This window comes from Scheffersomyces coipomensis (genome assembly GCF_036884675.1).
Source record: "Scheffersomyces coipomensis strain NRRL Y-17651 chromosome Unknown DFJ63scaffold_2, whole genome shotgun sequence".
Lineage (NCBI taxonomy): Eukaryota > Fungi > Ascomycota > Pichiomycetes > Serinales > Debaryomycetaceae > Scheffersomyces > Scheffersomyces coipomensis.
This window is the reverse complement of record NW_027042893.1, coordinates 98,453-113,345: the sequence shown is the minus strand read 5'-3', so window position 1 is coordinate 113,345 and position 14,893 is coordinate 98,453. Positions and strand designations below refer to the sequence as shown.

Here is a 14,893-nt window from a genome sequence, read left to right as displayed (position 1 = left end):
TTCATTATACCTTATTTAAATACAAAATTTGTTTAGTTTGCTTTAATCCAATAACGGTTGAAAAAACAAATAATTAGCAGCTTAATCTTGAGAAGAGATTTTAAGTGCGGGTGTTCGAAATTTTTCACCGCTGGGATCGAAAAATTTATAGAAATTACTGGTAACGATATCATTCGATATAATTTTGATTTCCATAACCAATCGATATTCACCATGTCAAGGTTCCTTAGGAGTTTATCAGGGACATCGGGATATGTCTTGAAATCCAGAATATCACCATTACCTCATCATAACTTATCTAAAGTTGGTACTCTTCGATTATTTAATACTTCAAGATTGAATTATAATGAATCAAATTCAACTCCAATTCAACCACCTCAAACTTATGAAGAAGAAAAAGTTATCATAGATCAAATCAATCTGGAATTGCCGGAAGAAGATTTAGCTACTAGTGCTAGAATGAGAAATATTGGGATTTCAGCTCATATTGATTCTGGTAAAACTACATTTACAGAACGTGTATTATATTATACCGGTAGAATCAAAGCTATTCATGAAGTTAGAGGTCGTGATGCGGTTGGAGCTAAAATGGATCATATGGATTTAGAAAGAGAAAAAGGGATTACGATTCAATCTGCTGCTACTTATTGTTCTTGGGATAAAGAAGGAACCAATTATCATTTTAATTTAATTGATACACCAGGTCATATTGATTTCACTATTGAAGTGGAAAGAGCTTTAAGAGTTTTAGATGGTGCTGTATTGGTTGTTTGTGCTGTTTCAGGAGTTCAATCTCAAACCGTTACGGTTGATCGTCAAATGCGTCGTTATAATGTTCCAAGAGTTACTTTTATTAATAAAATGGATCGTATGGGAGCTAATCCATTCCGAGCCATTGAACAAATCAATTTAAAATTAAAAACACCTGCTGCTGCTATCCAAGTTCCAATCGGTGCTGAATCTGAATTAAAAGGGGTAGTGAATATCATTGATCGTGTTGCTTTATATAATGAAGGACCTCAAGGTGAAACCATTGCTAAACGTGAAATTCCCGAAGATTTAAAAGAATTAGTGGAAGAAAAGAGAGCATTATTAATTGAAACTTTAGCTGATGTTGATGATGAAATGGCCGATATTTATTTAGAAGGAGAAGAACCAACTGTTGAACAAATTAAACAAGCTATTAGAAGATCAACTATTGCTAGAAAATTCACTCCAGTTTTAATGGGATCTGCATTAGCCAATAAGGGAGTTCAACCAGTTTTAGATGCTGTGGTTGATTATTTACCTCAACCTAATGAAATTTTAAATACAGGGTTAGAAATTAAACCTAATGGTGAAGAAACCCCTATTAATTTACTTCCATCCAGTACGGCTCCATTTGTTGGGTTAGCTTTTAAATTAGAAGAAGGTCAATATGGTCAATTAACTTATATCAGAGTTTATCAAGGTAAATTAAAGAAAGGACAATACATGACCCATATCAAGACCGGTAAGAAAGTTAAGGTTGCAAGATTAGTTAGAATGCATTCTAATGATATGGAAGATGTTAGTGAAGTTGGACCTGGTGAAATCTGTGCTACATTCGGGATTGATTGTGCTTCGGGTGATACTTTTATTGGTCAAAATACCGATCAACAAATCGCCATGAGTTCAATGTTTGTTCCAGAAGCAGTTATTTCATTATCGATTGCTCCAAAATCAAAAGAAAATGGAGCATTTTCAAAAGCTATGAATAGATTTCAAAAGGAAGATCCAACATTTAGAGTTAAATTTGATCCTGAATCAAAGGAAACTATTATTTCTGGTATGGGGGAATTACATTTAGAAATTTATGTGGAAAGAATTAAACGTGAATATGGAGTTGAATGTGTTACTGGTAAACCTCAAGTATCATATAGAGAATCGATCACTACTCCAACTACCTTTGATTATACTCATAAGAAACAATCTGGAGGTTCAGGTCAATATGGTAGAGTTATGGGAGAATTTAGTCCTGTTGAAGGAACCAATAAATTTTCGGAACATATTGTTGGAGGTAAGATTCCTGAAAAGCTTTTATTAGCGTGTGGTAAAGGATTTGAAGATTGTTTAGAAAAGGGGCCATTAATTGGTCATAAAGTGTTGGGAGTTCATATGCATATTAATGATGGTCAAACACATATTGTTGATTCATCTGAATTATCATTTAGAACTGCTACTCATGGAGCATTTAGACAAGCATTTTTAGAATCGAATCCTGTTATTTTAGAACCAATTATGTCAGTTGATGTTACTGCCCCAAATGAATTCCAAGGTGCTGTTGTTGGATTAGTTAATAAATTAGGGGGAATGATTTTAGAAACTGAAAATGGTCAAGATGAATTCACAGTTATTGCTGAATGTTCATTAAATTCAATGTTTGGATTTTCAACATCATTAAGAGCATGTACTCAAGGTAAAGGTGAATTTTCATTAGAATTCTGTAAATATTCTCCAACTTCACCACAATTACAAAGAGAATTAATTGCTGAATTTGAAAAGGCTCAAGCTGCTAAAAAGTAATAGTAGTGGTAGGAGTCATAAGTAACTTGTATATACGTTTGTTATTTTAAGAACCCAAAAAATCTGTATATAAAAAGAAAAATATTATTAATATTATTAATATAAAACACAACGATAGAGATATTATTACAATCTACAATTTATAACTTTTAACGATAAATATTAAAATTTTATATATATTTGGATTTGTTTGTATATGAATTTTTATGATCTAAAAGAACATATGGAATGGGGGTGGTGGATGACCGGGTTGTTGATTTGATATTGATTTGATATTGATTTGATGAATGTTGGAAAGTTATATGGATAGTAAAAACGTAAACATTAAAAATAAAAAAGACCTTTTTAAACTATTATGAATACTTTCTTGAATGATTTGGAAAACTAAGAATACATAAATTGAAAAAGAAAATTTTTTTTTATAGGAAAGGAAATTAAATTAAATCTTTTTTAATAATAACATTTAAGCTTTAGCTAAAGCTTTCTTAACAGCAAATCTTCTTTGTTTCTTTAAGACTAAGACTTGGAATCTTTCGAAATCAGATAATTGAGATCTTCTTTCTTTAGCAGCTAATTTCTTAGCCCATGAAGTGGCAGCCCATTTAGAATCAATTTCAGCAGCAGTCCATTTTTTGTGAACGGTACCGGTTCTTGAACCTCTTGGTAAGTTTGGTAAGACGATTGGGGTTAAAACAACCTTGGCTAAAGCAATAGATTGTCTTTGGATTTTTGGACCATCAATTAAGACCTAGAAAAAAATAGTTAGTTAGTATAATAGTTCGATTGGGGTAAGTGAATGGAAGTGATTTGAAAGAAAGAAAGAATGAAGTAAAGAAGTGTTGTAGTATTGGTATGAATGAATGTAGTTCAAAGATTATGATTATGATTGGATGTAAGATAATTTATGATAAAGGTTAATTTTGATTAGATATTCTACAGTTGATGAATTTGATAAATGGGAGTTTGATGGAAGTATTTGATTAGTTCATATGACTGTGATGGATTGTTATATGATAATTCTGTTATGGTTGGTAGTAGATTACAGTTAGAGTTGATGGATTGATATTTATAGATTCTTGTAATGATGGGTGGATGGATTATAATTTGATTTGATTTATTCTAGTTTTCTGTGATGATTGATTAGTTCGTTGCTCATATTCTTCTGATATAGTTGATGATGATGATGATGATTACTTCAAATAACTTTCATTTCTTCCTTCCTTTCATTCATTCATCTTCGATGAATGAATTTTGAATGAACGATGGATACATACTCTTTTATGATCAATGATTTCAACAATGGTGGCTAAATCCTTGTTGTTAATTAAAACAACACGTCCTAATTCAACGTGTCTCCAGTTGGCAGCTCTGACGGTAGAAGACATCTTTATTGTATTATAGTATTTAGGGTTAATGAAGTAACTAACTGGAAATATTAAAAGAATTTTCTTTAAACAATTTTTGATATAATTTTTTTTTTTTCACTAACCAGAAATTGTCTCTCTCCTTCAAGACAGGAGGAGTTTGAGTTTGTTAGTAGAAAATGAGAATTTGTATGGGACTGTATATAACTTGAGGTAACGACATTTTGTGTGAGGTTTTTATGTTAACTATGCGAACTCATACAAATTATTATTTTTACTATGAGTGTTTGACTTGAAGCTGTGAGAAATTTTAACTAGGGAGTCCGTGTCCTGTACATAAACCTTCAAGTCACGCGTATTTGTCCAGGAGTGAGGGTTACAACCCTGGGAACATAATAAGTGCTTTACAGTACTATAAAAATATTCTCTTCAGTTACAGTATATAATATTTACAACACAACTGTAATCATATATCATTATTAGTTATTATACTTCAACTAACTACATAATAAATGGTATGTTCCAACTATCACTACTAACATATTCAATTGATTGATTGGAATCAATCAATTACCTGTGTTATTCTATATCACCATAACATCATATTATATCATTCATAACAACATAACAACATACACCCTATCTATTTTAATTCTTATGATGATTCATAATTTGCGTTCTAGAGTCATCTACCTGAAACATGCCTAGTTTCATTAAGGGTAGATGACAATATGCGACCAATTTCTTAACTGATATAGATAACCTTTAAAATAGATGTGTTATTGTTTGTTATGTTTGTTATATATAATATGTGATTTGGTGATATAATGTTACTTAATTAACATTTTATACTAACTAACTTTAATCAGTTTAATTACGTTTAAACGTTATATCAATCGATTCAGTAGTTATGTTTTAATATATAAATACTTTGTATTATATCACATCATTGACTCTTTCCTTGTAACTATCATCTCTTTAACTAATTATATAAATATTTCAAATCATGTGACTCACCATAATATTTATTCAAAAAATTATCGCTCGTTAAATAAACTGGCAACCCATACCTACCAAACCATCACTATCTTACAATTTGGGGAATCGTTTAATTTCATTCTATTATATGAAGTTACCCAATTGTATTAACCGAATTCATAAACGATTATTAACAATGAGTACTCCAACTCCTCCTCCCCTTAAAAAACCTTCGGTTCAACAACCTCAATGGATTAAACCTCATGATAAATCAAATCAAAAACCAACCCTTAAAATCTATAATTCATTAACAAGATCCAAAAATGATTTCATTACCATAAAACCAGGTCATATCACTTGGTATTGTTGTGGTCCTACTGTTTATGATCATTCTCATATGGGTCATGCTAGAAATTATGTTTCAACTGATATTTGTAGAAGAATTTTACAAGATTATTTTGGTTATAATATTAATTTTATTCAAAATGTAACTGATATCGATGATAAAATCATTATTGCTGCTCGTCAACAATATCTTTTTGAACAAAAGATTATTAATCAATATCATGAAATTAATCAATCTTTAATAAATCAATCAAAACAATTCTTAAAAGTTTATATCAATAAAAATTTACCTCAATTCAATCATGATAATATAGAAACGGATTTTATTAATTGGTCTCAATCAATTCCAAATTTATCTGACCTTTCTAAAGAAATTCCAAAATTCCCCATGTATTTAAAAGCAGCCACTGTAGCTCATCAAGCCATTTATAATTCATCATCATCATCATCATCATTAACTATAGAAACTTATTTATCCAACATTCAAGATGTTGCAAAACCATACTTGGATAAAGAATTCGGATCCACCGTCAATGATCCATCTATATTTAGAAAATTACCATCATTCTGGGAAAATAAATTCAATCAAGATATGGATAAATTAAATGTTTTACCTCCATCAATCACTACTAGAGTTTCAGAATATATCCCTGATATCATTGCCTTTGTGGATAAAATCATTTCTAATGGGTTTGCTTATAAGACTCAAGATGGATCAGTATATTTCGATACTATTAAATTTGAAAATGATTCAAATCATGATTATGCCAAATTACAACCTTGGAATAAAGGTGATTTATCTTTAATTAATGATGGAGAAGGTTCATTAACCACTGGTGAATCGAAAAAGAGTCCGGCTGATTTCGCCTTATGGAAAGCTTCTAAACCAGGTGAACCTTCATGGTCATCACAATGGGGAGAAGGTAGACCAGGTTGGCATATTGAATGTTCTGTTATGGCCTCTGATATTACGGGTGAAGTGATGGATATTCATTCTGGGGGGATTGATTTATGTTTCCCTCATCATGATAATGAATTGGCTCAATCAGAAGCTTATTTCGATAATAAACAATGGGTGAATTATTTCATGCATAATGGTCATTTACATATTCAAGGTCAAAAAATGTCAAAATCTTTAAAGAATTTCATTACTATTGAAGAAGCATTACAAGATTATACTAGTAGACAATTAAGATTAGTATTTGCCTTAAGTTCATGGGATAAACCATTGGATTTTAAAGATTCTTTAATTAGTGAAGTTAAATCAGTTGAATCAACCATTTCAAAATTCTTTACTACTGTCCGGGCATTAAATAATGATTATAAACATACGGTTGTTGAAGGAGGATACATTTCTAAGAAAGTTGGACCTCAAGAAAAACAATTATATGATGATTTAGCATTCACTCAAACTGAAGTTGATATTGCCTTTAATGATAATTTAGCCAGTGGTCAAGCTTTGAGATCAATCCAAGATTTAATTGGGAAATCAAATGGATATATCCAACAAGCTTCCTCAGGAGCTTTTGAATTAAGAATCGAAGTGTTATTACAAGTTACTAATTGGATTGTTAAGATTTTAAATATCTTAGGTTTCGAAACTAGAAGAGATAAATTAGGTTGGTTGGATGATTCCGATAATCAAGCGGGTGATTCAGAAGGTTCAGCTGAAGATATTGCTCTTCCTTATGTTAAAGCGTTATCTAAATTCAGAGATATTGTTCGTAATGCAGCCATTAGTAAATCTGATCCTAATGAAATCTTAAAAGCTTGTGATGAAATTAGATCAGATTTGGTTAATTTAGGAGTTTCATTAGATGATAGACCTAATGGAGTTGCATTGGTTAAGTTTTTAAATGCTCAAGAAAAGGAAGATTTAATTCAACAACAAGATGCAAAATTAAAAGCAGCTGAAGAAAAGGAAGCTAAAAAGAGAGAGCAAGCAGTTGCTAATGCTAAAAAGGAACAAGAAAAATTAGAAAAGATGAAAGTGAATCCCTTAGATATGTTTAAAGATGTTACTTTATATACAGAGTGGGATGAAACGGGATTACCAACAAAAGATATTAATGGAGAAGAAGTTACTAAAAGTATGAAAAAGAAATTAACTAAACAACAACAACAACAAGAGAAACTTTATCAAGAATATTTAAAGTTGACTTCTGCGTAAAGTAAATCTCCCCATTCCACACCCCCTACATAGACATAGATAGTTTAGTCGTAGTTGTACATATACAGATTATATCATATCATAACTCAATCCTTATTCACATAACCGTAAGATTTACACACATTTATTTTTTTGTTTGAGAATTTGCATTGTGGACACGATTTTGAAACCCTCACTGAAAATTTACTGCCAATACTCAAACGGAAATACATTTTCTATATAAATATAAGGTTGGTTGCCAAAGTGGAGAAATCAATCAATTTAGATTCAAAAGGGATATCAATTGATCCAATTCAGTATCTATCATGTTCAACCTTACTACCAGATTCCAAAACGCTGCCAATCAAGCCTTAACCACGACCATTGTGATATCAGGTCTTGTTATTCTCCTTACTTTTATTCAATTATATCATGATAATGTTTGGAATCTAGATTCAACTTCATTAGATAATATCAAACCTCTGGCATCCATCAAACATTCCCATAACTATGGATCCGTCAATCGTAAACCTAAAGAGAATTCCAAAGTTCAATTTGATTTAGATGCTGATTTAACCCCATTATTCAATTGGAATACAAAACAAGTTTTCGCATATGTTACGGCTGAATATCCTGGTAAAACCCCTGGTTCATCAAATAAAGTCACATATTGGGATAGTATTATCGTCTATAAAGAAGATGCTAAGATCCATTTAACCAATCAAAGATCAAAGTATTCCGTTTGGGATGTGGAAAATTCATTTAGAGAAAGAGAGGCTATTCTTAAACTTGAATGGAATATTCAACCTTATATTGGTCCATTAATATTTGGTGAAACAAGTTCATCAACTAATTTCACCTTTGCTGAATCTCCCAATAAGAAAAAATCAGAAGCCGTATAATAGATAGAATAATAACTGATTGATTTCTTTTTGCTAATGATGATGATGATGATTCTGTACTAATTCTTTTTGCTTTTTTAACATATACCCTTTAGTTAATATCTATAATCTTATATTTATCCTATTTACATATACATACAGGGATTAAAGTAATAAAAAGTTTATGTTTTTGTACAAGTAATTGTTTAATGCAATAGTTAAAAACTCATATTTTGAGTCTTTATAATTTTAACTCTCGAAGAGCTTGGGTCCACCTATGTAACCTTTCATGAGTTGCTTCATCTCTTTGTGGTGGGATAATTTGATCTATTCTTTCTCGGAAACGATTATATGCAACTAATGACGTATGATTGTTGTGTAAGAAATCAAATGATTTCGGATATTTAGCCTTTAACGCAGTTGATGATTCAGAAATAGGCCATCTCTTTAATCGTCTTATAAATAAACTGGCATTCGTATGAGAGATTTTATTCTCACTATCGATTTGTCGACCTGGTGAAAACACCACTGGGATATTTTGTAATACTTTTCTTAATCTCCATTTTGAATGAAGAACTAATTTACTCTTCTTTTTCATATCCATATCTAACTCATTACTGACTCTTTCAATATCGTTTCCAAATTCTTTCTTTAATTCAGAAATACTTGAAACTCCATAAAATTGATTTAAAATTTCATATTTTGACATCAATTCTTCAGCTGGTGTATTAGCTGATAAAATATATATGATAGTTCTATACCAACGACGTAAAGTAAGGGCTATGAAAACATTAACCTTATTACCAGATACTAAATGATCTTCAGAAACTTTAAGCGCCAAATCCATATCTTCTACTGATACGGAGCGCTCTAGTAAAGTCGTTATTATATCATTATATTGATTACCACCAAGTTTAATACCTAATTCAGATGATCTTTTTAAGATTCCAACTAAATCTTTGTCTTGTAAATTTTTCATTTTCATTATCACAAGATGACGATATTGATTCTCTAATTGTCTTGGGATGGAAAACTTCATATCAGAGGGATAATTAGCTTTCAATTTCGAAATCACTTGTTCTAAATCAGCAATACCAGAATCAATTAATTTAATCGCCATGTCAATCTCTCCAGTTTGAAAATAAATCTTACTCATCTCATTACATACTGTCATTTTGAAATCAATCGTCATACCAGTTCCTAAAACTTCTTTCATCTGTTGAAAGAATTGGAATAACATATCCGCATTTCCACGATTTTGAGTTGCATGGACGTAATCTGATACCACTATACATAATTGAGTTGAATTACTTCTTAATTTAGGATATTCAACTTTCGCTATGGGATGAACCACTTTCAATGATAATCCATTCATTTCAAATACAGAAGTTAAAAGTCTTAAAGAATGACCATATCCTTTTTGATTCTGTTTATCTAAGAAAAGCATGGTTCTCATAAGGAAAACATATGTCTTGGCTGATAAATCAATACGATAAGATACCATTTCTTTATACAATTTCAACACTGATGAATGAGCTTTAAAATTTTCAAAACTAGAATAATACTTCAAGAATGGTAAGTAATGATCTTCAGCCAATAATGACTTCTTTTTAACTTTTTCCAAAGTATCATAAGCTCCTGCCATGTCTTTTTCTTGGATATAGAAATTAATGATTTCCTTATATAAGGTTTCATTCTTTCTTGGACTTATGATTTTGGATTTTGAATTTGAAGCAAACTTGATAATGAATTTGGTTCTTAATTTACAATTCGTCCTCTTATTAGAATGCGTAAGTTGATTATACCAGATACGATAAAGTTTAAGTTGAAAATCATATACTTTAGCATTTGTGAATGGAATACGGGAATTCTTGTGAGCTTCATACACTGCTTTATCAGCAAGATCAAATTGACCAAATTTAGCATAAGCACGAGCGACTGATAACGAAAGATCATCATGAGAAAGATCTAATGTTTCAGATAATTTTTTGAGTTTGACAACTTCATTTAATCGAAATTGTCCTGCTGCTAAATCAATCAATTTCGCTATTATAGCAGCATCGATGACATTCAACGCTTGTATTTCTGGATCTTTTAATGCTTTATCCAAGAATACCAATGCTCCATCTAAATCATTTGAATTCACATATGATTCAAACACTAACATGAATAATGCAGATTTCCCTTCTACTTCAAGTTTTCCAGTTTTAACAAGCTCACAAAATGAATTAAAATATGCTAAAGCACCATCAAAGTCATTATCAGTAACCTTACTCTTAATCAAAGCGGCAAACACATTTCTATCAGGGATCAATTGTCTATCTTTCAATTGTTGAAATAATTGTTCGACTTCAGAACTTGCCCCTGTCAGCGCTAATGCATTCATAACAATGGCATAATGAACCACAAATGGTAAGTTACCCTTACCATACATATCTTCAAATCTTCTTTGCATTGATTTCCAATCTTTCATACGATCACTAAGGGATAATAATATCTCGATATGATCATCATCATGAAATTCACTGAATTCTTCATATAAATCAACCACTTTCTGATACTCGTTAAGTTCAAGAAGAGCCATCATGGCATATTTCAAATCTTTATAGTTTAAACCGTTCATTTCATCTTCACTGTAATAAGTATCTAACTTAAATTTCCAGTAATTAAGGACATTATTAGGACTAAATGCTATTGATCTCATGAATGAAGTGATGAGATCAGCTTGATGTTTCGGTGGTATATGTTGATTCTCAAAGATAGTGGTAATATTACTGACATGTTTTAAGAATCCAAATCCTTCAAAAGGAATAGCTATTAATGATAATACTTTATGATAACTGTTATACTCTTTACCAATGAATCTGAAATGGTCATCACCTAATACTTGAAGGAATTCGAAGAAGTGCAGTATGTAAGTATATTTACCGTCATAACTTTCAGTATTGATAATTAATGTTTTGATTAAATTGGCGAGAAGTCTTCTCCTAGTCTGTATATCCACTGAGTTATCACTTAAGTAATTTTTAACTTTATTTCGGTTTAACCTCACTATTTTACCATCATTCCCAAGTTCAAAAGTTGATATTAAAGTATCTTCCCAAGATTTTTCAAGGCCAATGAATTTTGAATTATTATATAATGGACGAATAAATAAATCATAAAAGGCATAATTCTTTGAATTGATGAGCATATAAACGAGATCATTCTTCTGTTTGAGTAATCTAATTTGAAGTTGAATTAAAGAAGGATGATCATTTCTTTTATCAAATGCAATTCTCCATATTTCAAGAACGAGATTTATAGTAGTAGGATCTTTAAAACCAAATGCCAAATCAATAGCATGATTAAAGATCCCTTCAATGATATCAATTTCTTTATCAGTATAAAACGATGAATCTCTAAGGGCTATTAAGTATTTTTCTCGAAGAGAATCTGAATTGACAAGTTGTTCGACTGATGAATAGTCATGCAAGATAATTTTGGGATTTAATTTGGATCGTTTATTTTGATTCATATATCCATGGAGGGAAGTTCTGGGTTCGTTTAACGTTATTCTTTCGTGAAAGTGTCGTACAAGTGCCTTATTCGGTATGACATTATTATGATATAGTATTATGGAAGATTTAGATATGAATGAAGTGGTTAACCCCAATCGTCTGGTGGTGTCTCTCGCTAGACATCGGTGAAGTCGAAGCATTTGCAAGGGTTTTTGGAGTTTTTTTCAAAAAGTTATGTTCAGTTCCTCATTAACCTGCAACTATGCAACCTGTGACCACTTGTAAAACGATGGTAAATAACGTATAATACGTTGTATACTTTGGTTAAATCGTACTAAGTATAATTATTGCAACTGTTTAAAGATCTTACGAATGAAAAAAAAAATAGTGAGTAGCATCTTACGTTTTTTTATGTACAGGTATTTCAAAATAGTACTACAAGTTTAAATCAAAGTTATTCAAGTTAAAAACCTTTTATTAATACAGAAGAGAATCTATAAAAGGAAAACATATATGGAGGGATACAAACTAAACAGTGTAGCAATAATAATCAGATTCATTAAATCAGTTTTTTTGGTTTTGTAATCAAGGAGGTTGTATAACCTCTCGTACAGTGTGAATATTTTGAGATCATCACTAATTATTGCTAGACTATTATCGTTTATAAACAGTTAAAGTCGTATAAAGATTATACCGAAAAGATTGAATTCTAAATTAACGTTAGTATGATTCATTCAAATATCAAAAAATAAACCATGAACTTGAAAAGAATAATCAGTTAACGACCTTTCATCAACTCCTACTCGTCGGTATTTCAAAAATTTGTACACTGAAACACGGCTCCTCCCTAATTGTACAAGGAGGGACAAGTAGAGTATTATGTCCGCCCGGTCGACAGGTATCCTCATTTAATTCTTTCATTTGGGAACAAGGTTCAATCAATGAATGTATGATCTATTACTTACTCTATTAATCTGTTAGTATAAATTGTTATTATGAATATAATCTAATATAATAAATAGCAATAAAAACGACTGAACTTCAATGTAAGGCTCATACAAGGCTGAAACTTAACGAAGTGCTGTTGTCAACATGGATAATTCAGTTGGAACAATTGGTAAATAGCAAATAATCACTGCCAGAAATTAAACATCAAAATTCAACGTTTTAAACCACTTTCAAGTTCAAACATACCTTAATTGAATTCAATACCAGTAGTATATTCCATATACAACTATGACTATTCATCATTATCCCTATTTGAATAAGAAGAAGAAATGAATACATCAATTTACAAAAACTATCTTAAAATTACAACGAAAATTTTTTTTTATACTGGCAGCTGAAGTAGATATTTTTTCATGACCATATTACACGACCAAAATTTGCATCTTTAGGGTTAAACAGTATTATTTATTATTGATACACAATTTTATATATAATATGATTAGACTTTGATACCAAAGAAACTAATCTTAACCCCTATGGTGAATCCTACATGGGCCAATGCCAAGGCACCAATGGCAATGGTATAAAGTCTGTTTGCAGCTTGGGTTTCACCTTCATATAAGAGTAATGCATTCTTTCTAATGATTGGACCAATCTTTGAGATATTACTTAATCCAGTAATGATCCCACTTACTGCTACTATGATCCATTCTAATAAATTTAGAATCAAATGATGGTTTTGATTATTGATTAGAATGACTATTAAAAAGTTAACTATGGTAATAGGGAACCATAATACATTAGTATAACCATAAATTGAAATCAATTTAGTTAATGATAATCTATGAGGAAATTTCAATATATATGAAGTCCAAAGATATAAAATGAGGGGAATGAAAAGATTATAACCATAAAAGAGGGACATTGATAAAGTTAATAAATCAAAACTATATTCATACTTTTTGGCTTCATCATTAGGATGTAACCAATCAGATAAGATATTTGATCCCGTTGCACTAACAAACATAAGGAAGATTAAAGTTCCTGTGATCCAAATAAATCCATATAACTCTGTCACTTGATCATCATCTTCATCAATTGGGGCTGAGATCGAACTAATTGGATTGATTGCCTTTTGAAGTTTAAGGAAAAATGTATCAGTATCCAAATTAAAATAAGCTCTATAGAAGTTTATTTGAAACATATGGGATTTGCCCTCTGGTTGTTGAGTGCTAGTGGTGGTTGGAGCTGGACGAGGTGTCTCATGATATGTAGGTGGTGGTATTTCATATGCTTGTGATGTGATTTCTAGATTATATTAGTTAGTAAAGCTATTCGTTCATTCATCGCCAATTATAGCACAGTATCACTTACCATCTGGTTGTATTTCGTTAAAGTCGTCAATTAATGACACCTATTATAAAAGTTAGTAAATTATTCATCCATCAATTATCTCTAGTTTGATTATACTTACTCCTGCATCATTGGATTGTGAATATGACATGATGTGAAGTTGGATTACAATATGATATTCAAAGTTTGTATTACTTAGCCTTGTTAACTATTTAGATTTGATTGCGTGTTGAAACAGATTAAATTTACCAAATACTGCATATAGTGCCACACACCTAAATTAATATTACTACATATATAGCTTCAACAGTCTAATAAGATTATTTATAGTTAAATAGCAAAAGATGAGATTGACTGATGTAGTCAATAGTTCCATCTGAATGTTCAAATTCATCTTCTGAAAGAATTGATTCTAAATAGTCATCATTACCTCTAGTTCTGACAATTTGAGTAAGATTCAAATAGTTAATACATTCTATAACAATCAAGTCTAAACCGGCATCAAAGTCACGAAATTCTCTTGGTTCAACCGTCACTGGACTTCTAGAATCAAAATATACATTATAATCACTTACGCTATCACCTAAACAGGTAGTTAACTCTTCATAACCTTCACCCATAGCAAATGCTACGGTTAAGAATGTGTAAAATATGATCAAGTATTTGAATAAAGTAAACTTCATCTCGATTTAAGTATAGTTGTTATTTATCTTGAGTTGTTTTCCTAAACGTCATTTAGTTTATATATTCAATCTTCACTTACCATTTATATTCTAATGTTATGCTAATTATAAATTTTCACATATCACTTACAGTATTGAAGAAAAAATA

The 14,893-nt window shown here is 30.7% G+C and overlaps 7 protein-coding genes across 7 annotated transcripts; 3 read left to right on the top strand and 4 right to left on the bottom strand. All coding sequences in view use genetic code 12, as the record gives it.

Moving 5' to 3' along the window:
• The first annotated feature begins 12 nt into the window (after positions 1-12).
• Positions 13-2,676, top strand: DFJ63DRAFT_317281 (uncharacterized protein). The gene has a single exon (XM_064906804.1). It carries the CDS (start codon positions 214-216, stop codon positions 2,542-2,544), a length of 2,331 nt encoding a protein of 776 aa, XP_064763236.1. The 5' UTR covers positions 13-213; the 3' UTR covers positions 2,545-2,676.
• Positions 2,677-3,007: 331 nt separating this feature from the next.
• RPL14 (60S ribosomal protein eL14) lies at positions 3,008-3,929 on the bottom strand (the record flags this gene model as incomplete). Its single annotated transcript, XM_064905721.1, has 2 exons — positions 3,008-3,292; positions 3,819-3,929. 2 exons carry the CDS (start codon positions 3,927-3,929, stop codon positions 3,008-3,010), a joined length of 396 nt encoding a protein of 131 aa, XP_064763235.1.
• Positions 3,930-5,034: 1,105 nt separating this feature from the next.
• On the top strand, positions 5,035-7,401 carry DFJ63DRAFT_284756 (cysteine--tRNA ligase; the record flags this gene model as incomplete). Its single annotated transcript, XM_064904840.1, has 1 exon — positions 5,035-7,401. The coding sequence occupies one exon, from the start codon at positions 5,035-5,037 to the stop codon at positions 7,399-7,401; it is 2,367 nt and encodes a 788-aa protein (XP_064763234.1).
• A 152-nt stretch (positions 7,402-7,553) lies between these two features.
• On the top strand, positions 7,554-8,392 carry SPC3 (signal peptidase complex subunit). The gene has a single exon (XM_064908901.1). The coding sequence runs from the start codon at positions 7,707-7,709 to the stop codon at positions 8,280-8,282; it is 576 nt and encodes a 191-aa protein (XP_064763233.1). The 5' UTR covers positions 7,554-7,706; the 3' UTR covers positions 8,283-8,392.
• DFJ63DRAFT_317277 (uncharacterized protein) lies at positions 8,379-12,250 on the bottom strand. Its single transcript, XM_064906803.1, has one exon. It carries the CDS (start codon positions 11,959-11,961, stop codon positions 8,503-8,505), a length of 3,459 nt encoding a protein of 1,152 aa, XP_064763232.1. The 5' UTR covers positions 11,962-12,250; the 3' UTR covers positions 8,379-8,502.
• Positions 12,251-12,938: 688 nt separating this feature from the next.
• Positions 12,939-14,297, bottom strand: DFJ63DRAFT_55556 (uncharacterized protein). Its single transcript, XM_064908910.1, has 3 exons — positions 14,190-14,297; positions 14,084-14,123; positions 12,939-14,017 (listed from the first exon to the last, which is right to left on the bottom strand). Exons 1-3 carry the CDS (start codon positions 14,211-14,213, stop codon positions 13,209-13,211), a joined length of 873 nt encoding a protein of 290 aa, XP_064763231.1. The 5' UTR covers positions 14,214-14,297; the 3' UTR covers positions 12,939-13,208.
• Positions 14,118-14,893, bottom strand: DFJ63DRAFT_54402 (uncharacterized protein). The gene is made up of 2 exons (XM_064908904.1): positions 14,184-14,893; positions 14,118-14,123 (listed from the first exon to the last, which is right to left on the bottom strand). Exon 1 carries the CDS (start codon positions 14,743-14,745, stop codon positions 14,383-14,385), a length of 363 nt encoding a protein of 120 aa, XP_064763230.1. The 5' UTR covers positions 14,746-14,893; the 3' UTR covers positions 14,118-14,123; positions 14,184-14,382.